This window comes from Somniosus microcephalus, chromosome 15 (assembly GCF_052327205.1).
Source record: "Somniosus microcephalus isolate GS21.2 chromosome 15, FLI_Smic_1.0, whole genome shotgun sequence".
Lineage (NCBI taxonomy): Eukaryota > Metazoa > Chordata > Chondrichthyes > Squaliformes > Somniosidae > Somniosus > Somniosus microcephalus.
This window is the reverse complement of record NC_141001.1, coordinates 67,505,221-67,531,511: the sequence shown is the minus strand read 5'-3', so window position 1 is coordinate 67,531,511 and position 26,291 is coordinate 67,505,221. Positions and strand designations below refer to the sequence as shown.

The 26,291-nt window shown below is 47.2% G+C and overlaps 1 protein-coding gene across 1 annotated transcript in view; it reads left to right on the top strand.

Moving 5' to 3' along the window:
• Nucleotides 1-26,291, top strand: part of dennd2b (DENN domain containing 2B) — a 247,031-nt gene that overhangs the window by 116,935 nt on the left and 103,805 nt on the right. Inside the window, exons 8-10 of the mRNA XM_086007944.1 lie at nucleotides 2,043-2,152; nucleotides 4,271-4,340; nucleotides 26,021-26,098. Of these exons, the coding sequence (XP_085864070.1) occupies nucleotides 2,043-2,152; nucleotides 4,271-4,340; nucleotides 26,021-26,098 (258 nt within the window). The remainder of the gene's footprint in view (nucleotides 1-2,042; nucleotides 2,153-4,270; nucleotides 4,341-26,020; nucleotides 26,099-26,291) is intronic.

Here is a 26,291-nt window from a genome sequence, read left to right as displayed (position 1 = left end):
AGACTTCTTACAGAAACTCAGCACCCACGGACCAGTTGAACCAGGAACACTCCTCGCCACAATGGATGTCTCGGCACTCTACACCAGTATCCCCCACGATGATGGCATCGCTGCGACAGCCTCAGTACTCAACACCAACAACAGCCAATCTCCAGACGCCATCCTACAACTCATCCGCTTCATCCTTGACCACAATGTCTTCACCTTCGACAACCAGTTCTTTACCCAAACACACGGAACAGCCATGGGGACTAAATTCGCACCCCAATACGCCAACATCTTCATGCACAAGTTCAAGCAAGACTTCTTCGCTGCACAGGACCTCCAACCAAAGCTATACACCAGATACATCGACGACATTTTCTTCCTATGGCCCCACGGCGAAGAATCACTGAAAAGACTACACGATAACATCAACAAGTTCCATCCCACCATCAAACTCACCATGGACTACTCCTCAGAATCGGTTTCATTCTTGGACACACGAATCTCCATCAAAGACGGACACCTCAGCACTTCACTCTACCGCAAGCCCACGGACAACCTCACGATGCTCCACTTCTCCAGCTTCCACCCTAACCACGTTAAAGAAGCCACCCCCTATGGACAAGCCCTGCGAATACACAGGATCTGCTCAGACAAGGAGGAACGCGATGGACACCTACAGACGCTGAAAGATGCCCTCGTAAGAACGGGATATGACGCTCGACTTGTCGATCGACAGTTCCGACGGGCCACAGCGAAAAATCGCATAGACCTCCTCAGAAGACAAACACGGGACACAACCAACAGAGTACCCTTCGTCGTCCAGTACTTCCCCGGAGCGGAGAAACTACGCCATGTTCTTCGCAGCCTTCAACATGTCATCGATGATGACGAACACCTTGCTAAGGCCATCCCCACGCCTCCACTACTCGCCTTCAAACAGCCACCTAACCGCAAACAGACCATCGTTCGCAGCAAATTACCCAGCTTTCAGGAGAACAGCGACCACGACACCACACAACCCTGCCACGGCAACCTCTGCAAGACATGCCAGATCATCAACACAGATACCATCATCACACGTGAGGACACCACCCACCAGGTACATGGTACGTACTCATGTGACTCGGCCAACGTTGTCCACCTCATACGTTGCAGGAAAGGATGCCCCGGAGCATGGTACATCGGCGAAACCATGCAAACACTGTGACAACGGATGAATGGACACCGCACAACAATCGTCAGGCAGGAGTGTTCCCTCCCAGTCGGGGAACACTTCAGCAGTCAAGGACATTCAGCCTCCGATCTTCGTGTAAGCATTCTCCATGGCGGCCTTCGAGACACACGATAACGCAAAATCGTCGAGCAGAAACTGATAGCCAAGTTCCGCACTCATGAGGACGGCCTCAACCGGGATCTTGGGTTCATGTCACGCTACATGTAACCCCACCTGACGTAGAGTCATCCAGACTCGAGTCATCGTTGGCTTGTTCTCTCTACACAGATGCGGCTGGACCTGCTGTGATTTCCAGCAAAAAAATAGTTTTTTGTTTGTTTTTTGTTTTTCATACAGACCCCAGCATCTGCAACATTTGACCCCCTGTGACCCCACCCCATTGTTCTTTGATGTAATGTTTTCCTGACTGACCTGTTTGGACACCATTCACACATTTGATTGCTGTGATTATCTCTCTGGCGAAGTGTGATAAAGGGCAGTTAGAAAGATTACCTGTAATCATCTGGCAGCATTCTCTGACTATATATGCTGTACCTATATGCATTTCTTCACTTCACCTGACGAAGGAGCAGCGCTCCGAAAGCTTGTGATTTCAAATAAAGCTGTTGGACTATAACCTGGTGTTGTGTGACTTCTTACATTGGACACTTAGGCTAAGGACTATCTATGGTACATTAAGTACTGCTACAATATGGTGTTGTTAACATTACATACTGTTATGCTAGGTACTGTTACATAACGTACTATCAAGGTTTGACTTATTATTAGAACTGTTGGCGATGTCCAAGTTACATGACTCGATTTTGCTTCTCCTCCACAGCTAGAAAGGCCAACAAAACAAGTACGTGAAGCAGAAGAGCGATTGAAAGCAATCCCACAGTTCTGCTTTCCAGATGCCAAGGACTGGAGCCTGGTGTCAGATTTTACCAGGTAAAGAAGAAGATGGGAGTTTTTAATCAATTGATGAGATACAGTGTATTGGGTTTAATCTCTGCAGTTCACATTAGATTTGACTGAACTAAAGAAAGAGGAGCATTGCTAAACCCTGCCACCCAAAGACTATATTACACATTCCAGGTTTGCAATGGTGCAAACCAGCTACAGTGTTGGATTTACAGTTTATTGCATCAAAGGTTTAATAATCTAGGCCTGATTATGGATTTTAATCTGGTTTAGAGGGGTTACCATGAGTTTTTTTCACAAAATAAATGGTTGATTCCCTATTCTAAAAACAAATGATAGACTGTGTGTGGCAGTTTTCCAACATTTTCTGGTTTCACAAGATTGAAAGTTTCATTACACTTACAGTACAAGTGAACCTGAAGCACAGACCAGAGGTTTATTTTTTATTCTTTACCCTCCCCCTCTCTCCTCCCTCTAGGCATCCTTCTTTTAATTAAGAGGTTGGGATGACTTGTAGGATGAGATGATCTGGAGTAATGACTGCTATCAATGCCATCTGATTACTGGTTGGCAGAAAGTATGTTTCTTTGAGTGTGGGGACTTGTTCACTCTCCTAAGAAGTGGGGAGGTTGAGGGTCCAAGTACCATGGGAGGAATTTTAATGTTCTCACGTGTGGGGGGTGGGGAGGGGCCGGTAGCACATGGGAACCCCGGAAGTCTGGGTTTCCCCACACACTGTGGAGTTTTAGCTCCACAGTGTGAATGTGACGTCACTGACTGGTCCCCCGTCCGGAAGTCGGCCTGATTGTCAGGCTGGCTTCCAGTCGGACGGGGAATGATGGAGAAGAGGCCGCAGCCCCAGGTAGGTGTGAGCCCCAACCTCTGGGGGTGGGTGGGGGGGGAAACCGATCTCTGACCCCAGAGGGAGGTCTGATCCCTGGGGAGTGGGGTCCGATTCCGGGGAAGGTTTGTATGGGGGTGGGGGGCTGATGGTGGGGGAAGCTTAGGGGTGCCGGGGGAAGCACTTCTGCTCCTCCCAGCCCACAAGGATTGCTCTTTGAGGCTATCCTTTTCTCACTGCAGCTGCCTGGAATCCTGAGGCCTGGGTACCCTGGCTGGCCATAATTAAACCTGCCAAGCAGATTAAATCCAAGGCTTCTAGCCTCATTATTATATTTAAAGTGGGCTGGCTACCCACCCCCTGTCCCACCTCCGTTAAAACCAGAAGTGGGCAGGTTGGAGGTGGGTTGGGTTTGGGATTCATATTTTTAACACTTTAACCTCTCAGCCGACCCCAACCCGCTCATTTTTTTGTGGTTAAAATACCCCCTCATGTCTTGGTCCAACATGAACCATGCCAGCATCCAGTGAAGAAGTATATTCACTGTGGGCAATGGGACTGGAATGCTGGTTAAGCCTGAAATTCAGATCTGTATCCCTTTGCTCTAGTGCGAAAGCTACTGCCCAGTGAGCAGCCATTGTTTACGCACTCAGTCCATTCCCTCTAGATGCAGTTTACTGAAGTTCCAATAAACCCTGTTGAGCTGTTGTAGAAGCTCCAACTGTGATAAGGGAAAGGTAAAAAGTCAAGTTTTGAAAGAGGTGCTACTATAAAGGGTCTTTTACACTTTAAATTAGGAAAAATAAGGGTATTTGGGAACACCATCGGTAATGAGATGAAGTACATTTGTCACAGATTGCACCTGCTTCTAGAATTTAAAAAAAGAATTAAGTAAAAATCAAAGGAAAGAAAAAGATGCCAGAAAAAACCCAGCGTGGCACACATTGTGCAGAATGTTTACAGCTGCCTGATCCTGGTTATACAAGGAGCGTAACCTGGTCAAACATTCCTCGATAAAAATGTCACCTTCCTCAAAAAAAAATCAGGGCAATTAATGTAGAAAATAAAGTTCTGTGTGACAATACAATTGATTTCATAATTCAGCCCATCCTTACACCGCTGCAATTCCGATGACACAGCCTGAAATCCCATTGTTTAAAGGGTTAAAAGAAATTGATTATAATGGAAGTTTTGAAAAGCATTTAACTTGCCAGCAAGTGAATCACATTTAATCACGGAGAACTCCCTCCGTGTGTTTTCATTGGACTTGCTTTTGAGTAACTTGTAACAATCGTCTGTTACAGTGAAACATTCTCATTCATGCTCACTGGGGAAGATGGTAGTCGGCGATTTGGTTATTGCAGACGATTATTGGTGAGTATGCTTCTCCACGCCAGATCTTCTTTTCAGATTCAAGTCACACTGTCTCCCTCGCTCAAAGCCTAAAGTGTACAGCTACCTATTTAAATTACAGCCATTCTTTCCAACCCTCAGATGCTAGCCTTCATTTTTTGTTATCTATTTTAGAAATTTAGGTACTGATAAACTGTCAGGCATCTGGTCAAATTAGACAAGTATGAGAATAACTGGTGGTGTGACAGTCTATACCTCCGAAAGAGACCGTCATGAATTTGAGCATCACATGGACCTTGATTTAAACAGTTCTCAGTCAGGCTGTCCAATGAAGTACAGTGTCATGTCAGAGCACGCCATGTGGTGGAAGGAGATAGGGAAAGTTAAAATGGTCACAGCGGGATACCACGGGAGTCAGTTAGTTTCTGACCTGCCCGACAGCAGCTTAAAGCCACGGTGATTTTCTTTTTACTGCTGGGCCGCATTACAATATGCACCAGTCCGCTTCCCACCCGGAATGGGCAGGCAGTTGGTGGGAAGCAGCTGCTGGCCTGTGGAAAAATCGTGTGGCCATAGGGCGTGCAGGCAAGTCTGGGGAAGGGGGTTCTGGGAGGATCTCACGGGACGGAAAGGGGGTGGTCCACAGGGGAGGCTTGAGATTTCCTTGTGGAGCCCGGGCGGGTAGCATTAACATCCACCCCAAGGTTTTGTTAAAACCCACAATTATATTCTCAAGTATGTTTGGGTTGGAAATAATAAATAAAAGGATGGGGTGGCCCAGAACTGGTGCATCCATGTCTTACCAAGACTATTCCTAGGATCTTTGATGTACTGTCAAAATCTGATGTCCAGTGTGCCGCTGTTGAAGCTCTGACTGAAGGACTTCATACAAGTCACCCACATAATGAAAGTGGCCCCTCCCAGGCATTTCATATAGTTCTTCTGGATGAGGCCCAAACATTCTTAGTCCATCTTTATGAGCCTAAACCTAAGATTCATTACAATAGCATGAAACTATCTGTTGGATGTTTTCATGTCTTTGTTAAGTAGAACAGCTTGTTGTGAATAAATGAAATCTTCAAATGAAAACACTTGTGAAGCAAGCAAAATGTCACCTGAATCAAACCACTCCTAGTAAGCAGGCACTATGTAGACTTCATGGCATGTAATTCACTGACAAATTTGTCTGAGCATATGTTCCTTTTATATGAACACAATTATTAAAAAGGTACCGATTAAGTGGCTTTTCCCATTTGTAGTATTAATATATTTTTCAATAAAGTCACAGCTGTTAGGCCTTGAAAAAACATTGCTAGGAGGTTTATACTGCATGTGGTTCCATTTAGAGCTACACATGGCTCCTGAGTGGTTGGCCTAGTTTTATGCTTACAGCTTAGGTGGTCAGCATTGAAAACTGCTCAAGCAATTTCATAACTGCTTACATAATAACAGTCCTTAGTTTGCAGTTACATCAACATCATCTGTTAGTTATGCTCGTGAATATAGGATTTCATCAGGACTAAAGTTTCAAATCCTAAAGATCAATTGGATGATTCGGATACTGCTGTGTGAGTTAGTGACCATATGTAAAGGTTGTAGAGCTGGAGCAAATATATCTGGAAACCAGTGATTTTTTGCCAAAATTAAGTTAATTTTTACAGTGTAGTAAACCTTGCTCTCACAGAGCTAGTTTTGCTAATAATACTAAGAGAAAATTGATATATATCTTCCATAGCAAAAGGGATCAGATGTAGACATCCGTCTGGGCCAGCCAGCTAGCAATATTAGTTAAGGTCACCAGACTGCCAGGAACAAGTCTGCTTCCCTTTTCCTACCCCCACAACCATTATGGAACTTAGAAGATATTTAAAATTAATTAAAAGAAACTAGAAAATTCAATAGTAACTTTCAAAAGGGAATTGGATACATGCTTGAAAGGGAGAAATTTGCAGGGCTATGGGGAAAGAGCTGGGGAGTGGGACTAATTGGGTAGCTTTTTCAAAGAGTCGGCACAGGCACGATGGGCCGAATGGCCTCTTTCTGTGCTGTAAGATTCTATGATTCTCTAAGAGATCCCAGTGTACCCTATCCATCTACTAGTGCATTGGTCAATTTGGGCGCAGATCCTGTTGCTGGGAAAGTTGTAGGGAGACATAAAAAGAGAAAGGAAATAATACACCTGCCTGTTGCTGTAGCTCCAGCCTCAGAGAGAAGAAGAATATTGCAAGCAGTTCCTGTAGGCTCAAGCTTCATTCCAGGACTTGAACACACAATCTAGGCTGACACTTCAGCATAATATTTTCAAATGAAACATTAAACCAAAGCTCCTTCTGTTCAGGTGGGTGTAAAAGACCCGATGGTACTATTCAAAGAAGAGCAAGGATTCACCCCAGTGTCTCAGCCAGTACTCATTTCTCAACCTAAGCAGCAAAACTGATTAACTGATCCCTCATCTCATTTGCTCTTGTGGGGCCTTGCTGATTGCAAATTGGCTGCTATAGTTACCTACTGCACTGCAAATAATGACTGCACTTCAAAAGTAATCCTTTGGCTGTAAAATGCTTTGGGATGTCCTGAGTATATGAAAGGCACTATGTTAACATACAATGGGCCAGAATTTGCAGTGGGTATCACGGCATACTCTCAGAGTGCGGCGTCATACCGCCTTTGAAATGGACCGCAAGTTCGAGATTTCACGCATGCTCAGGAACCTGTTTGCATCAGTGTAAGGGGATACCTCAAAAGATGCAATGCATCGTTCGGCATGTTTAAACATCATTTTCATCTCCAATCGTTTGGTTACTTCGGAGGGAAATAGTGCTATTGTATTTTTTCCTCCATTGCACTCTGAGATTTTGTACGAAAGTCTGTGGCTAATGCAATTATTAAATAAGAGGCAGCCAGGGCTGTACGTGAATATATTCTCAGTAGTCGGACTGTTTAATTTTCTGTGATCCAAGTGAACCATTTGAGATGTTTGAATTGATCCATAGATCGCCATCCCCATTCATAACTCAACTTCGTTAATTAAACATACACAAAGTACCTATGTTACAAAAATGTATTCTATAGATGTTTATGCCCATTTAAATCCCGGAAAGCTCTAGTACAGGTAATGAAGGTTTAAATTAATGTATGCTTAATTAACGAAGTTGAGTTAGGAATGGGGATGGCGATCTAAGAGAATTGGAGCACCACGCCCACGCGATCCCAGGTATGCTTCCGCACACGCTGCGCCCCTGGGATCCACGGGCCATTATGCTGCCCTCCAGTACGCAGCGTCAGACAGCAAGTTCGCGAAGGAGGGTCCTCATCAGGTAAGTTCGTATTCAATTCGGATGCCGGCTGCGTACTCCGTAGGTCCGCCACCAACCGCAAAATCGGCCCCATTTTTCTTTCTTTATAACTGGATAGGGAAATGATAGAATGTGTATATGGAGGGATTTTTTTTGTTGCTGTGTTTGTATTATTTTATGAATGCAAATTTTATTTGCAAAAAATACCAAACCCAAGCCTGAAGCTATGTAATAGGAACAACATTTGGGAATTCTTGAAGAATCCTGAATCTGTCCAGTTATGGCCAGTTCAGTATTTCCACGCAGTCGAGCAATCACTCCCAAGTAAGTTAGCGTCACCCCTAAATCAGAAACCATTCTACACTCGCACAACATTTTGCATAATATCCTGGCTAACATATCCACATCTCCTACTGACTGAGCCAGAGCCAGAGCGAATCCATCTGGAAACAAAAGACCTTTTCCAGAATTTACATTTTTGCTTTTGAAGCATGGCTATTAGTATTTCTTATAATGTTTCAGTAGATTACCCTACAGTTAACAGTAGTATATTTGTAAGTATGTGATACCAACAAATGTAGGAGCCGACCTTGGAGGAGGCTGCATAACAGCACATTGGGGTATATTTTTTCTGTGTCTAAGCAAAGTTATTTTGCCAACCTCTCACTCCAAACCAATGACACAGGCATGCCAACCATCTGCAGTGTTTCACACAGAGTTTTTATGCATTTAGAAATCAGAGGGGATTCAAATTTCCTGCACTATGCTGCGATCGCTTCATAACGCATCTCCACTGGTCATGCAAGACTGTATCCTGCATGATAGGATCCTTCGCTTCTTAGTCTAGGCACTCAGTAGGTAAGGAGTGCTTGTTGGCAATATTACAGCAATTGTCCATCAATCCATGTATCCTTGAATTTATTGCAGCAATTTGCTGTCAATCCAAATAAATCATTGCTTGAATTTATACCTGCAATAATCTGCCATTTCAAATTAAAGCCATCCTACATGTTTTGTTTTCCTTTTGGAATTTGGCTTCAAAATTAGTTTTTAGGATCCAGAATTCAGGTTTCTGAAAAGACCAAGACCAAGATTGTATCGCACTGGCCATTATAAAAATCTTCCTAAACTGGCAGGAAAGACTAACATGTTCCTCTACTTGATCCTACAATATATTTATTGGAAAATCCTCTTTGAACATAAGAACATAAGAAATAGGAGCAGGAGTAGGCCATTTGGAACCTCGATCCTGCTCCGCCATTCAATAAGATCATGGCTGATCTGATCTTGGCCTCAACTCTACTTTTCTGCCTGTTCCCCATAACCCTTGACTCCCCTATCGTTCAAAAATCTGTCTATCTCAGCCTTGAATATATTCAATGACTCGGCCTCCACAGCTCTCTGGGGTAGAGAATTCCACAGATTCATGACCCTCTGAGAGAAGAAATTTCTCCTCATCTCCGTCTTAAATGGGCGACCCCTTATTCGGAAACTGTGCCCCCTAGTTCTAGATTCCCCCACGAACGGAAACATCCTCTCAGCATCTACCCTATCAAGCCCCCTCAGAATCTTATATGTTTCAATAAGATCATCTCTCATTCTTCTAAACTCTAATGAGTATAGGCTCAACCTGCTCAACCTTTCCTCATAAGACAACCCCTTCATCCCAGGAATCAACCTGAACTTTTTTTTTATTCGTTCATGGGCTGTGGGCGTCGCTGGCAAAGCCAGCATTTATTGCCCATCCCTAGTTGCCCTTGAGAAGGTGGTGGTGAGCCGCCTTTTGAACCGCTGCAGTCCGTGTGGTGAAGGTACTCCCACAGTGCTGTTAGGGAGGGAGTTCCAGGATTTTGACCCAGTGACGATGAAGGAATGGCGATATACTTCCAAGTCAGGATGGTGTGTGACTTGGAGGTGGTGGTGTTCCCATGCGCCTGCTGCCCTTGTCCTTCTAGATGGTAGAGGTCACGGGTTTGGGAGGTGCTGCCGAAGAAGCCTTGAAGAGTTGATGCAGTGCATCTTGTAGATGGTACACACTGCAGCCACGGTACGCCGGTGGTGGAGGGAGTGAATGTTTAAGGTGGTGGATGGAATGCCAATCAAGCAGGCTGCTTTGTCCTGGATGGTGTCGAGCTTCTTGCGTGTTGTTGGAACTGCACTCATCCAGGCAAGTGGAGAGTATTCTATCACACTCCTGACCTGTGCCTTGTAGATGGTGGAAAGGCTTTGGGGAGTCAGGAGGTGAGACACTCACCACAGAATACCCAGCCTCTGACCTGCTCTTGTAGCCACAGTATTTATGTGGCTGGTCCAGTTAAGTTTCTGGTCAATGGTGACCCCCCCAGGATATTGATGATGGGGGATTCGGCGATAGTAATGCCATTGAATGTCAAGGGGCGGTGGTTAGACTCTCGCTTGTTGGAGATGGTCATTGCCTGGCACTTTTGTGGCGCAAAAGTTACTTGCCACTTATCAGCCCAAGTGTGAGTGTTGTCCAGGTCTTGCTGCATGCAGGCATGGACTGCTTTATTATCTAAGGAGTTGAGAATGGCACTGAACACTGTGCAGTCATCAGCGAACATTTCCACTTCTGACCTTATGATGGAAGGAAGGTCATTGATGAAGCAGCTGAAGATGGTTGGGCCTAGGACACTGCCCTGAGGAACTCCTGCAGGGATGTCCTGGGACTGTGATGATTGACCTCCAACCACGACAACCATCTTCCTTTGTGCTAGGTATGACTCCAGCCAGTAGAGAGTTTTCCCCCTGATTCCCATTGACTTCAGTTTTACTAGGGCCTCCAATGCAAATATATCGCTCCTTAAATAAGGAGACCAAAACTGTACGCAGTACTCTAGGTGTGCTCTCACCAACGCCCTGTACAGTTGTAGCAAGACTTCCCTACTTTTATACTCCACCCCCCTTGCAATAAAGGCCAATATTCCATTTGCCTTCCTAATTACTTGCTGTACCTGCATGCTAACCTTTTGTATTTCATGTATGAGGACCCCCTGATCCCTCTGTATCGCAGCATTCTGTAGTCTCTCTCTATTTAAATAATATTTTCCTTTTCTATTCTACCTACCAAAGTGGATAACCTCACATTTTCCCACATTACACTCCATCTGCCAAATTTTTGCCCACTCACTTAACCTATCTATATCCCTTTGCAGACTCTTTGGGTTGGATTTTACCAGCCCTGAGGAGGCGGGTCAGGTGGGAAAGTTGAAAAAAATGATGGCGGGTTCCGATTCCCCCCATCAACCCACCTCCGTGCAACTTTCCCAAAGGTGGGCTTGCAGACTCCATTTCGGCTCCGCCTCCAAGTGGTGGGATAGGCCCTTAAGGCACTTAACGACCTCTATAATCCCATTTTGAGAGGCCTTTCAAATTTTGCCACATTTCCAGCGTGCTGCACGTCTCTCCTGAAACACGCCAGCTAATCCTGTCAGGTTCAGAAGTGTCTGGCTTCCTAACAGCTGCAGCTCCACCATAAAAACAGAGTTTTCAACAAGGATCAGTTGCAGGTGGCAGAACTTTGTTTTCTCACGTCTTGGAGAACTTTTTACAGGTCTACTGATTTTGGAAGTGGTGAAGCCGAGATCCATCTCCACTGTGACCTCCTGGGAAAACCCTCTCCCCACATTGACTGAGCGCTTCCTCAACTGAGGTATATACCAGCAGCATGGGAACCATTTATTTCCTTTCATCCTGGACCTCATATTCGGATTAAGACCAGCCGCGGCAGCAGCAGAACCAAGAACAACAACAGCACCAACAGCAGCAGCAACAACAGGAGCACCAACCTGCTGCTCACCCACCTGTTGGTGCACAGGTCAGAAGGCGCCAGCGCAGGAAAGCACGTCGCCGCAGGAGACACCCCCAAAACAGGGTTTACAGGATGAGGATGAGCTCCCTCAACATGATTGAGCAGCAGTGCCAAAGGAGGCTGAGATTTCATGAGAGGTAGTCGGTGACATCTGCGCAATGCTGCACCAACACCTGGAGCCCAGAGGATCGGGTGGACACCCCTTACCAGTGGCTGTAAAAGTCACCACCGCACTCAACTTTTTTGCTTCAGGCTCATTCCAGGGATTATCAGCAGACATCAGTGGCATCTCCCAGTCGGCCATATGCACTTGCATCGCGCAGGTTACTGATGCCCCCTTTGCAAAGGCGCACAGTTACACAAACTTCTCCAAGGATCAAGCAAGTATAACCACGCGTGCAGTTGGATCTGCAAATATGGCAGGCCTGCCAAGGGTGTAGACTGCACACATGTGGCCCTTAAGGCACCCCATCACATTCCGGCTCTTTTTGTCAACCGCAAGGGCTTCCACTCCCTCAACGTGCAGCTGGTGTGTAACCACAAGAAGGGCATTTGGCATGTTTGCGCCAACTACCCTAGCAGTTGCCATGACTCGTTCATCCTGTGGCAGTCTAGTGTGCCTCCGCTATTCAGTCCTCCAAACTAACTTTGCAGATGGCTACTTGGAGACAAGTGCTATCCTCTGAAGACATGGCTAATGACGCCATTCAGGAGGCCATCCAACGAAGCTGAAGAGTGCTACAACTCCAGCCACATTTCGACCAGATCCATTATCGAGCAAACTATCGGCTTGCTGAAGATGCGATTCAGATGCCTTGATAGATCAGGTGGAGCCCTGCAGTACTCAGCAGCCAGGGTCTCCAGAATTGTCGTGGTCTGCTGTGCACTTCACAACATTGCACAGCATCGTGGCTTGCAGCTGCCTGAGGGACAAGTGGCTCAGTGCATAGCCTCCTCAGATGAGGAGGAAGAGGAGGATGAGAACAAAGACCTTGCGGAGGCGCATCAACCAGCAGCAGCAGTATGCGAGCACATTGCTGCCCGGGATGCAAGGGATACACTCATCTTGGCCAGATTTGCTTAGGTTGCCCAATCAATCACATTTGGCTCACACCTTCTTACTACACCATAGACAATGGACAAGAACCTGCGGCTTCCTATCACTCTGACCACCATCATGACAAACCCAAGTCGCTCTGAGCCCTCAATTTGGAACTTCCATTTGCAAAATGACACAGACCAGAACTTCAACAGTTTGCCATCACTTCATTTTATTACATTGATTAAAGGATGGCATTTAACAATTAAACACAACAGAACACCCAAGTGACTACCCTTATGACTACCTGTGCTTTATCTTCCTCTTATGCGTGCTCCTACATGGTGCTTCCCTTGTGGCTTCAGCAGATGTGGAGGTCCCTTGCTCATTTTCATGCTGCTACTGCCTCGATACCTTTGGCGGGCGTCCTCTGGGGTTGCGAGCCTGTGAGGGCTCGCCAACAGTCTGCTGCTCCTGCGGCTGTGCAGGGGATGAGATGCCCATCTCAGTTGGGTGAGGACTCTGGTGGGGCTCTGACCGAGGGCTCCGCAGTGGCATGGGAGTGTGAGCACTTGAAGAGGAACCCCCACTTCCTTGTTGTCTGCCACCAACATCCCTCTCATGGGTCATCCCCACTTCAGAGCTAGCAAGTGGCTTGACAGCAGCTTGCTGCACTTCAGGGGGGCCATGAGGACCCGTATCTGCACTGGCAGTCCTACTCCAGAGGACTTCCATGAAGCTCTCGTTTCTCTGCTCAGTAGCTGCCCATCGCTCTTCCAGAGATGTCAGTCTATTCTGAACAATCACCATGTTTTCAACCTCTACCATAGCCATCCTTTCCATGTAGGTTGCCATCCTTTCCGTGGTGATACGTTCATGCAGCAATGCCACCACAAAGGCTCTGCTCATGTTAGCGATGGACTCCTCCATCCTCTCCACACTCGCAGTGACCCTGGAGACAAAACCTGCCAGAGACTCCTGCACCTGTTCCTGGAGTTCAATCAACGCTCTCTGATGCACTATCAATTGCTACAAAAGACTGGAGATTGAGTAAGTAATAAACAGGCTTTTATTACCAAAGAACAGAGCATGCCTCTTGGGGTTGCCTGGTATCCAAAAGGGCCGGAGGCTTCTGAGCAGCGACCTTTATACCCAGCCATGAGGGTGGAGCCAGGGGCGGAGTCAGCTGAGGCATGCACAGACAAGTACAACAATACTAACAACAGTGGTTTACCACATTCACCCCTTGTTTAGAATTGAGTCCGGCGGGGTGAAGTGCACTAAAAATTCGTGTACTGAAGTCTATCAGGAGGCCTTGTAAGCCGTCCTGAGCGTCGCAGCAGCGGCGGTGATGGTGCAGCATCCAACGGTGAACCCGGTGTCTCGTTCAGAGGAGGTGTAGCAGGTGGCGGACCCTGGGGCTGCTGCATGCCGTCTACAGGGGTCAGAGCATGGGTAATGGGAGGTAGCGATGGTGGTCTCTCAGAGGCACCCGAAGGTGCGAGGTCTCGTGCGGGGACTGTGTCCTGGGGGTAGGCAGGAGTAGCGGTGGGTGGCGAAGAGGGTGTTTCAGGAGCACCTGCAGGTGCGAGGTCTCGAATGGAGACTGTGTCCTCCCGCCCGTCCGGGTACACCACGTAAGCATACTGCGGGTTAGCGTGGAGGAGGCTCACCCTCTCGACCAGGGGGTCCGCCTTATGGGTCCTCACGTGCTTCCGCAGTAGGACGGGACCTGGAGAAGTCAGCCATGTTGGTAGCGAAATCCCCGACGTGGACTTCCTGGGGAAGGAGAACATTCTCTCGTGAGGAGTGGCATTGGTGGGTGTACAGAGCAGCGACCGAATGGAATGGAGCGCCGCAGGGAGGACCTCCTGCCAGCGGGAGGTCGGAAGGCCCTTAGATTTTAAGTTTAAAAGGACTGCCTTCCAGACTGTCGCATTCTCCCTTTCCACCTGGCCGTTACCCCGGGGGTTGTAGCTGGTGGTCCTGCTTGTAGCAATGCCTCTCGCGAGCAGGTACTGCCGAAGTTCGTCGCTCATAAAAGATGAGCCCCTGTCGCTATGGATATAGCTAGGGAAACCGAACAAGGCGAAGAGGTCATTCAGACATTTAATGACCGTGGTACTGGTCATGTCCGAGCAAGGGATGGCAAACGGGAAACGGGAGTACTCATCAATTATATTGAGGAAGTACACATTGCGGTCAGAGGAGGGGAGGGGCCCTTTAAAATCGATGCTCAGCCGCTCGAAGGGGCGCGTGGCTTTGATCAGGCTCGCTCTGTCTGGCCTATAAAAATGCGGCTTGCACTCGGCACAGATCTGGCAGTTCCTGGTCATGGTCCTGACCTCCTCGATGGAGTAGGGCAGGTTACGGGATTTGATAAAATGGAAGAACCTGGTGACCCCCGGGTGGCAGAGGTCATTGTGGAGGGTCTGTAGCCTATCAACCTGCGCGTTGGCGCACGTACCACGTGATAGGGCATCTGGGGGCTCATTGAGTTTCCCGGGCCGGTACAAGATATCGTAATTGTAGGTGGAGAGTTCGATTCTCCACCTTAAGATCTTGTCATTCTTGATTTTGCCCCGCTGCTTATTATGAAACATAAAAGCCACTGAACGCTGGTCAGTGAGCAGGGTAAATCGTTTTCCGGCCAGGTAATGCCGCCAATGTCGCACGGCTTCCACAATGGCCTGGGCCTCCTTTTCGACAGAGGAGTGTCGAATCTCGGGGCCCTGGAGGGTCCTTGAGAAAAAGGCCACGGGTCTCCCCGCCTGGTTAAGGGTTGCAGCTAGGGCAAAGTCGGATGCGTCGCTCTCCACTTGAAAAGGAAGGGACTCATCCACAGCGTGCATTGTGGCCTTCGCAATGTCTCCTTTTATGAGAGTGAAGGCTGCACAGGCCTCTGCTGTCAGGGGGAAGGAGGCGGACTTGATGAGGGGTCGGGCTTTATCCGCATAGTTGGGCACCCACTGCGCATAGTAAGAGAAAAACCCCAGGCATCTCTTCAGTGCTTTCTGGCAGTGGGGGAGGGGGAGCTCCATAAGGGGGCGCATTCTATCGGGGTCTGGGCCGATGACTCCGTTCTCCACTACGCAGCCAAGAATAGCAAGGCGCGTAGTACGAAACATACATTTGTCTTTGTTGTATGTGAGATTCAGCCGCTGGGCCGTCCGGAGGAATTTCTCTAGATTAACGTCGTGGTCCTGCTGGTCGTGGCCGCAGATGGTGACGTTGTCTAGATATGGGAAAGTGGCCTGGAGCGCGTTCTGGTCAACCATCCGGTCCATCTCCCGTTGGAAGACAGAAACTCCGTTGGTGACGCCGAAGGGAACTCTGAGAAAGTGATAGAGCCGACCGTCAGCTTCAAAAGCTGTGTACTGGCGGTCCTCAGCCCTGATGGGGAGCTGGTGGTATGCCGACTTCAGATCAATCGTCGAGAACACCCGGTATTGTGCTATCTGATTGACCATGTCAGATATGCGGGGGAGTGGATATGCATCCAGCTGGGTGTAGCGGTTGATCGTCTGGCTGTAGTCAATAACTAGGCGCTGTTTGCCGCCAGCCTTCACCACCACCACTTGTGCTCGCCATGGGCTATTGCTGCTCTCGATAATCCCTTCCTTCAGGAGTCTCGCTACCTCGGATTTAATGAAACCCCTATCCCCGGCACTGTAACGCCTACTTTTGGTAGCGATGGGCTTACAGTCGCGGGTGAGGTTAGCGAACAAGGAGGGGGGGGAGACTTTAAGGGTGGAGAGGCTGCAAATGGCGCGCGGCGGGCGATTTAAAAACTGCTGGCTGCAGACTGTGAGAGGGGGGAGGGGTCCACCATACGCTAAAGTGACACTCTTAAGGTGGCACTGAAAATCCAACCCCAGTAGGACGGCAGCGCAGAGATGGGGCAGGACCAGAAGTTTAAAATTTTTGTATTCAGTACCCCGCACTGAAAGAGTCACCATACAGTAGCCACCGACGTCCGCTGACTGGGCTTTGGAAGCCATAGAGATGCGATGACGCGTCGGCAGGACCGGGAGAGAGTAACTGCGCACCGTGTCGGGGTGTATAAAACTCTCCGTGCTCCCGCTGTCAAAAAGGCAGGTAGTGGCGCAGCCGTTTACCGTAATGTCCATCATGGACCTGGACAGTTGATGCGGGAGAGATTGATCCAGCGTCACGGAAGCCAGCGTATGTTCAAGCGTGTCGATGCGGTCGTCCGATGAGGCGGTGGTGGAGTCCGGGTCCCCCGTAACCAAAGTCGGAGGCGTCCAAGATGGCGGACAAAATGGCGGCGCCCACGGTCCCCACGCGGCTGGGGGAGCCCAAGATGGCGGACAAGATGGCTGCGCCCACGGTTCGCACGCAGCGCTGCTGGCGTTAGCGGTCTTCCCTTTGCAGGCGCTAACGTAGTGACCTTTCTTCCCGCAGCCGGAGCAGGTAGCATTCTTCGCGGGGCAGCGTGCTCTAGGGTGTTTAGCTTGGCCACAAAAATAGCATTTTTGTGCCTTGGACATCGCTGCAGCAGTTGGAGGTGGCGGTCCCATGGCCCAAGATTGCGGCGTCCACGGCGCGGGGCGATGAGGGGAGAAAGCGTCCATATTTCTGTGGGCCGCGTCGAGCGAGAGCGCGAGGGACACTGCCTTTGTCAGGTCTATTTCACCCTTCTCCAGCAGCCTCTGCCGGGAGTAGTCGGACCTTAGACCCGCAACGAAAGCGTCTCGTATCAGTCCCTCCGCATGTGCCGCGGCCGATACTTCCTTGCAGTCGCAGCCGCGTCCGAGTACCCGCAGTGCCCGTAGGAAGGCTTCCACCGATTCCCCGGGCTGCTGTCTGCGAGATCTTAAAAGGTGCCTGGCATAGACCGTGTTAACCGGGCGTGCATACTGCCCTTTCAGTAGGTCGATAGCCGCCGCATAGGTCGTCGCATCTTGGATTAAAGTATAGACTTGGTGGCTCACCTTCGAGGCCAGGATTTTCAGTTTATTTTCATCAAGAGTCACGGTCGAGGCTTCCAGATACGCCTCAAAGCAACGCAGCCATTGTGCGAATTTAGTCGACGAACCCGCTTCTTGGGGGTCTAGGTCCAGGCATGTTGGTCTGAGGGCTCGCAGCAGCGCCTGCTGCTCAGCGTTTTGCGCCATCGGTTGATCAGCATCCGCAGCCAACATTTAACTTTGGTAATAAAATTGATGCACTATCAATTGCTACAAAAGACTGGAGATTGAGTAAGTAATAAACAGGCTTTTATTACCAAAGAACAGAGCATGCCTCTTGGGGTTGCCTGGTATCCAAAAGGGCCGGAGGCTTCTGAGCAGCGACCTTTATACCCAGCCATGAGGGTGGAGCCAGGGGCGGAGTCAGCTGAGGCATGCACAGACAAGTACAACAATACTAACAACAGTGGTTTACCACACTCTCCTTCTGGATGGACCCGGAGGCACAGGGTCGACATGCAGCTGAGCCGAGCTGGGAGCGCCATGTGGCCTCTGATGTGGACTCTCCACTGCTGTCCCTGTCTCCACCATCTGCTGATGCTCACTTGTGATCTGTGATACACCAGGTGACAACACTACTCTACCTCCCGAAGGTCCCACCGAGGTGTGCATATCTGCGCTGGTGCTGGGTGCGCTTAATTCTGCTGATGCTGCACCCTCAGAGGTTGCAGGTTCCTCTGAGGAGTCTGGATGCTCAGGCTCTTCCTCCTGGACAGTGGGGAAGGGGCGCTGTCGATGGTCCTGTGGGGGAGTAAAGGAATGAGTTAAACATATATAAATGTTGCATGCACGTGGAATTGTGCAGATCATCATAAGTCAATCTGTTTGAGCATCAGAAGCCATATCAGTCACTCATGCAATGTCAATGAGAGAGAGGCAAAACTATTCTGTCACCAGCTTGCTCTGATGCGCCTGTTTATCCGTCCCCCACTTCCACATCCTCCTCGGCTTCCACAATCTCTAGGGCCGCCTCCTCAGCGCTGGTGAGCTGGGCTACTGAGGGTGGCCCTCTTCCTGTCTTAGCCCTTTGGCTCTTATTGTGGGCTGTCTTTTCCTGCAATGAGGGACACAAGTGGCGTTTGAGTGAGAATGATGGAGTGAGTGCAGAGAATCCATAGCGTAGATGCTTAGAAGGACACAAAGATGTAGTGAAGTGGCAAGATCAAGGGCCCTCCCTGTGTGTTGTAAGTTGTTGTCATAGCATCACAGTGATAGGGAGTGTGAGGGCTGCATAGTTGAATAGTGAAGTGATTGTGTACAGAGAGAGAGAGGGATGGTTAAGGATGCAAGGGATGTAAGGGTAAAGTGGGATGTGGAGGAGTAGGTTGACAATACAGAGTGCTGGTGATGAGAGTAGATGGGAAGCAGATTGAGGGTAATGGTGATATACTCACTTTTCCTGTGCGGACAAGGTCATTAAACTACTTTCGGCACTGCAGCCAGGTTCTGCTGCACATTGATCTCAAACTGACCTCCAGTGCCAGTTGCAGCCACACAGCTTTCGTCTGCTGGGGAGGATTTTTCCTCCCAGAGGAAGGAAACAGCACTTCCTTCTGAGCTCTGGCTCCCTCCACCAGAGCATGGAGGGAGTCATCATCAAACCGGGGTGAGGCCTTGGGGGGAAAAATTCAGTTGGTTTGCGCCTCCAATTAGCGCCTTAAGAGGGTGCTAATGGGGCGCAAAGCAACTAGCGCCCGTGCGCGGCAATGTTTGCGCCGCTCACGAAATTAACTAGACATTTTGTGGCGGCGCTAAACGCTACCGCCACGATCTCCCGCGCCGGCAGATCGTGACGTCAGTCGAGTGTGCAATGCCCCGGTAGCGCCCCGGACTGGATATTGAGTGGCGCCCCCTGCCTTATCGCCTGTCGCTAGCAACGACAGGTTGAGGGGAGCGTTTTGCAGTCAGGAAGGGACTGGGGAGCGCTATTTAAAGGCGACCGCTTCCTGCCTTTTTTTGTTGGTGACATTTTTGCACCACGCATTCTGAGAGAGAGAGAGAGAGACTTGTTGAGAGATACACCGCTGTGTGAAGGAGTTTTGGGTACTGAGCAGCACTTTGCAGGTTCATTTTGATTTGCCCTTCCTTGTATCGATTTAGAAGAGACTGTGGGGGCTGCACTCTGAGCTCTTTCCCTGGGCCTCTCCATTGTTCTTTCCAGCAGATTTGATGTACAGGTCTCTCCAGGCCGAGATTCAATGCTGCAATGAGCAGGATGTGGATGGAGAGCAAGATCAACCCTCCCCTTTAAGAACTGGCCGGCGCCAGTGTGTCTGTGTTCCATTGCTGACTAACATCACATGAGCTTCGCCAGCGCTTTGAGGTAGCGCCTTGTCCTCGGCCTTTACGCCTTAAGAGAGGTGTGTAGCGCCTGATTTAGCGCTCCAATCACCTCCTGGGGTGATAAAAGCCAAGTTTGCAGTTGGAGGCGATAATTAGCGCCAGGTGCTAAACTTTGCGCACGGCCGATAATCGCGCCCCAAATGGGGTGATACTGAATTTTTCACCCTTGGCCCTTGAACTAGACATTTCAGGAGGACCAAACAGTTAGAAAATTAGCAAATAAAAGTTTTGAGGCAGAAAATGAACCAAGGCTGCTTGGAGCCCTTAAATGCAGCTGCATAAATGTCATCAGAGGCGAGTTTCAGGCCCAAAAGACTCATTGGGCCAGGGGTTTGCACACACGCTGGGAATCAATTGCCCAATTATGGCAAAATAATTAAATTATCCTGCCTGACATTGGAGGCGGGAGTGGGACCCGCCGACCACCTGACCCGCCCCCAACCCGCCACCAGTGGCAAAATCCAGCCCATTGTGTCCTCCTCACAACTTGCTTTTCCACCTATCTTTGCATCGTCAGCAAATTTGGCTACAGTACACTCGGTCCCTTCATCCAAGTCATTAATATAGATTGTAAATAGTTGAGGCCCCAGCACTGATCCCTGTGGCACCCCACTAGCTACAGTTTGCCAACCTGAAAATGACCCATTTATCCCGACTCTCTGTTTCCTGTTAGTTAGCTAATCCTCTATCCATGCTAATGTATTAACCCCAACACCATGAGCTCTTATCTTGTGCAGTAACCTTTTATGCGGCACCTTATCGAATGCCTTTTGGAAATCCAAATATACTACATCTACTGGTTCACCTTTCTCCACCCTGCTCATTACATCCTCAAAGAACTCTAATAAATTTGTCAAACATGATTTCCCTTTCATAAAACCATGTTGACTCTGCTTGATTGTATTAGGATTTTCTAAATGTCCTGCTACTACTTCCTTAATAATGGATTCCAGCATGTTCCCAATGTCAGATGTTAGGCTAACTGACCTATAGTTTCCTGCTTTTTGTCTCCCTCCTTTCTTGATAAAGGGGCATTACATTTGTGGTTTTCCAATCTGCTGGGACCTTTCCAGAATCTAGGGAATTTTGGAAGATTATAACCAATGTATCCACTATCTCTGCAGCCACTTCTTTATGACCCTAGGATGTAGGCCATCTGGTCCAGGGGACCTGTCAGCTTTTAGACCCATTAGTTTGCCTAGTACTTTTTCTCCAATGATAGTGACTGTTTAAAGTTCGTCCCTCCCTTTTGCATCTTGATTTTCCATTATTATTGGAATGTTTTTTGTGTCTTCTACCGTAAAGACAGATACAAAATATTTGTTCAAAGTCTCTGCCATTTCCTTGTTTCCCATTATTAATTCCCCAGTCTCAACCTTGGGGACCGATGTTTACTTTAGTTACTCTCTTCCTTTTTATATACTTGTAGAAGCTCTTACTGTCTGTTTTTATATTTCTTGCTAGTTTAGTCTCAATCTATTTTCTCCCTCTAGTCATCCTTTGTAAGTTTCTAAAAATTTCCCATTCTTCTGGCCTACCACTAATCTTCGCAACATTGTATGCCTTTTCTTTCAATTTGATATCCTCCTTAACTTCCTTAGTTAGCCATGGATGGTTCATCCTTCTCGTAGAGTCTTTCTTTCTCACTGGAATATATATTGAGAGTTATGAAATATCTCCTTAAAAGTCTGCCATTACTTATCTACCATCCTACCTTTTAATTTATTTTCCCAGACCACTTTAGCCATCTCTGTCTTCATACCTTTTTAATTGCCTTTATTTAGGATTAAGACACTAGTTTCAATCCCAAGTTTCTCATCCCCAGACTGAATGTGAAATTCTATCATGTTATGATCACACTTCCCTAGAGGATCCTTTACTATGAGATCATTAATTAATCCTGTCTCATTACACATTATCCAATCTAAAATAGCCTGTTCTCTGGTTGGTTCCACAACGTATTGTTCCAAGAAATTGTCCTGAATACACTCTATGAACTCGTCCTCAAGGCTACCTTTGCCAATTTGATTTGTCCAATCGATATGAAGATTAAAATCGCCCACGATTATTGCAGTACCTTTCTTACAAGCCCCCATTATTTCTTCATTTATACAGTGTAGCTACTGTTAGGGGGGCTATAGACTACTCCCAGCAGTGACTTCTTTCCCTTATTATTTCTTATCTTCGCTCAAACTGATTCTACATCTTGATCTTCCGAGCCAAGATCATTTCTCACGACTGTACTGATCTCATCATTTATTAACAGAGCTACCCCACCTCCTTTTCCTTTCTGACAACCTTCCAAAATGTCAAATAACCCTGAATATTCCGTTCCCAGCCTTGGTCACCTTGCAACCACGTCTCTGGCATGGCTATCAGATCATACCCATTTATTTCTATTTGTGCTGTCAATTCATCTATCTTTGCTTCCAAGTAAAGGAAATGTGTAAGACTGGATGGGAAACCCACTGAACCTGCCTGAAATGAGGAATGAGACAAGATTATCCACTGTCACTCATCCTATTTGATGTCTTCATCAGTGGTAAATTGGATCACATCGTAAGGGACAGCCTCAGTGTGTCTGTTCTTGGCACTTCTCAAAGAATAACACAGGTCCTTTTCAAAGGATGTTGTGGCATTGGTGGATTGTCCTGGGGTTCTAGTGTGCTGTACTCACCATTTTTGGCTTAGAAGGCAGAATTACAGTAAACTCCAAAATGCTGGAAAATGTACCGGAAGTGTGTCAGAAATCAATATTTCCCAGCGGACATGCCCTCAATCCTCCTAGGAAATAAATGTTGTTCCTTCAGTGCTCTCATTTCTCTTCAGAAATGTCTAAATCTGCTATTGCAAAAGACGCACTTGCGTGTTCTTCAGTTCTTTTCCCCCTGCAATATGTAATGGAATATTGGGTAGGTCTGCACCTTAAGTTACAACAAGCTCATGTTCAACTGTACTTTCACTTGTTCTCATATTATAGGTAAGGTCATTGGGTTTCAGTTTACACAGATAAACAAATCAAATTACAGAATATGATCCCCAAAACACTGTTAAAAATCCTTAAATTCCTTGTAATTAAAAAATAATTTAACCTATTCAACCACTTGAAAGCAGTGGCCTTGGTCATGGGCCTACATTCAAGGCTGTTTTTGAGTTGTAGGGTTTTTAAAAAAGTTTTTTGGAGCTGTTTGTCAGCTTTTGTGAGTTTTCGAGATTGGCATGTATGATGACCACATAGTAAAAGGATTTATCTTGAACTTTATACACAGAAAAAAAAAAATCCCCACTTATATTTAAAAGCTCTACAACATGGAATTTTGTTTCTAAATGCCAATATGTTCATTGGCAGCAGAAAAAGGTGTATTTCTAATATCCATGTTTCCAGTCTATCATTGTCTCAGACCCTGCTGTTTCCTACGAGAAGCGACAGTTCTCTACATCACACACCTAACTTTAATAAGTTGTTTGGCTAACTCGAGGAAGCAATGTGGTTAAGAAGTTTTTTTGAGATCGCTGTGGTCATGGCTTCCTAATTCCGGCTCACAAGCAAATCTGCAGCAGCCGCAAATATATTCAGCTGCACCAGTTGTCTGGCTGGTGCCTACAAGTCCAATATCCCACAGAGACAGATTGTCTGACACCAGGGAGTTGACGCAATTCAACACAATCTTCTCCAGCAGCAATCCTAAAAGTTGCTAAACACGACCCATCCTTGGTGTGATTGGACGGCATTGTCCGCTTCACCTGGAGGAGTATATGTGTTGGCAAATGTTCATTGTTTCTTCCTTCCCTAAAAAACACCAAGAGTGGGATGGTTAAAGCTAGACAAAATAGCAATACATTTAATTGAAATAAGAATAGAAAACACTGGAAACACTCAGCAGGCCAGGCAGCATCCGTGGAGAGAGAAACAGAGTTAACGTTTCAGGTCTGGGACCCTTCTTCAGAACTGGAAAAAGCTGGAGATGTAACAGATATTAAGCAGGTGCAGAGACGTGGGTGGGGGGAGGAGGGGAGGAAGGAATTGAAGGAATATACTGTGCTTAGGTAAGAGGCAGGAAAGATAAAATGTTGCAAATGGGAATGGCAAAATCATACAGCATGAAAAATGGGGGCAGGGGTTATAGTTTGAAATTGTTGAACTCAATGTTGAGTCCAGAAGGCTGTTAAGTGCCTATTTGAAAGATGAGGTGCTGTTCCTCGAGCTTACATTGAGCTTCATTGGAACAATGTAATAGGCCGAGGACAGAGAGATCAGAGTGGGAGTGAAGCGGCGAATTAAAGTGACAGGCGACCGGAAGCTCAGAGTCACCCTTACGGACTGAACGGAGGTGTTCCGCAAAGCGGTCACCCAATCTGCGTTTGGTCTCCCCAATGTAGAGGAGACCGCATCGTGAGCAGCGAATACAGTATATTAAATTGCAAGAAGTACAAGTAAATCACTGTTTCACCTGGAAGGAGTGTTTGGGGCCCTGGACAGTGGGAAGGAAGGAGGTAAAAGGGCAGGTGATTGAGGAGTGGACCAAGGTGTCACGGAGGGAGTGGTCTCTTTGGAATGCTGAAAGGGGAGGTGAGGGGAAGATGCGTTTGGTGGTGGGATAACGTTGGAGGTGGCGGAAATGGCGGAGGATGATCTGTTGAATGTGGAGGCTGGTGGGGTGAAAGGTGAGGACAAGGGGAACCCTATCGTGGTTCCGGGAGGGAGGGGAAGGGGTGAGAGCAGAAGTGTGGGAAATGGAACGGACACGGTCAAGGGTCGTGTCAACCACAGTAGAGGGGAATCCTTGGTTGAGGAAAAAGGAAGACATGTCGGAAGCACTGGTATGGAAGGTGGCATCATCAGAACAGATGCGGCGGAGACGGAATGCTGGGAGAATAGAATAGAGTCCTTACAGGAAGTGGGGTGGGAGGAAGTGTAGTCCAGGTAGCTGTGGGAGTCAGTGGGCTTATATACATTTAATTGGCCTGTTCTGTAATTACTGGGCAGCGAACTTTCTCAGAGCTGCTGCTGCTCTGTCATCGACGTAACTTCACTGGAAGTTTGGCAGAAGCCCCATTTACCTCCATAAACAGGGTTCCCGCTGCACTTCCAGTGTAGTTATGGCAGCAGAGCAGGAGCAGCTCCGAGGAAATTCCAGGCCCTAATCTTCCTTTTTACTTAAGGTCCATTAGAGTTATAAAAGGAAATCTCATTTTTCATTAGTTTTGTTTTAATTCATATTGATGTTCCCGGGACGAAGTGTTTTTATTGGCATTGACCAAAGACAGCTATGGGCTGGTGGATATCCAAGGCCCCTGGCAAGGTGTCGACATTCCAGTGGATTTGACAGTGTGATATTAGGCAAAATCTTTACATAGTTGATTTAATCAGTCAGTGCTTTCAGGAGCAATTCAATACCTAATAAGGGAAAGAGATTCATCTCTTCGGTCAGATGTGAACTCCACCAACTACAACTAGCCTTGGTCTATTAATATCTTCATTAACATACACTTTCTGGCAACAAAATGAAAATATTTGGCTTTTAACTGTAGCTATAGCACAAGGTGTGCAAGGTCACTGCTCCTCTGAAGTTTTCATTCTTGTTCCTCCTAAACTCCAAATAAGGCATCCTACATGCTCTTTCTCCTCCCTGCAATCTCACTATTAAAATCACAACCCACTGCACATTCACTCACTCAAACTCATTCTTTCCCAGAACCTCAAAACTGGTGAATTTCTTAATTCCCTTAGTCTTCCTGTCCCCCCACAATCTACAAGTTTTAAAATTCAACTTGGCATTACCTAATCACTACTTCCTGTCTTCTCTCCTAGTATTTTTTTCTTAAATATCGTCATCACTATCTACTACTTTGCCAAGTTTCGTATCATCTGATAATGAAAAAGGAACCCTAAGAACAATGACTATTATAATACAGTGGTCTCAGTCCATCAGCATCAAAATGATGCTCTTGGATTAGAAAGCCATTTTTGTAGATTATGTAAAATGTTGTTTTTTTCATACCTAAAAGCTTTTTAATTCTATATAGTATAGGGCGAGTATCTTTACTACTGTAGGATGAGTAATATTGTAAGGAAAGAATCTTTAATACTAAAGAGCAGGTATCTTTAATATTGTAGAGTGAGTAATATTGGAGGGAAAATATCTTTAGTACTGTAGGGCGATTGTCTTTAATTTTGATAACTTTTATTCTTTTAATTTCAGCCGAGTGGAAAAGGCCCTCGCTTGCCAGAGGTTTATTGCGTCATCAGTCGTCTGGGCTGCTTCAACCTCTTTTCAAAGGTACAGTGTTACACCTTGAATGGCAAACGTTAGCTCACTTCTTATTGACTTCTTCAGAAACTATCACTGAGAGATGAGGGGTTCCTGCTAATCAAGGATTAGGAGGCAGTTTCCCATCAGAGCTGTGAAAAAAGTCACACGTGGGATGGTTTTACGTGAATCACCTAGCCGCTGTGTCTTAATATTTCAGGAA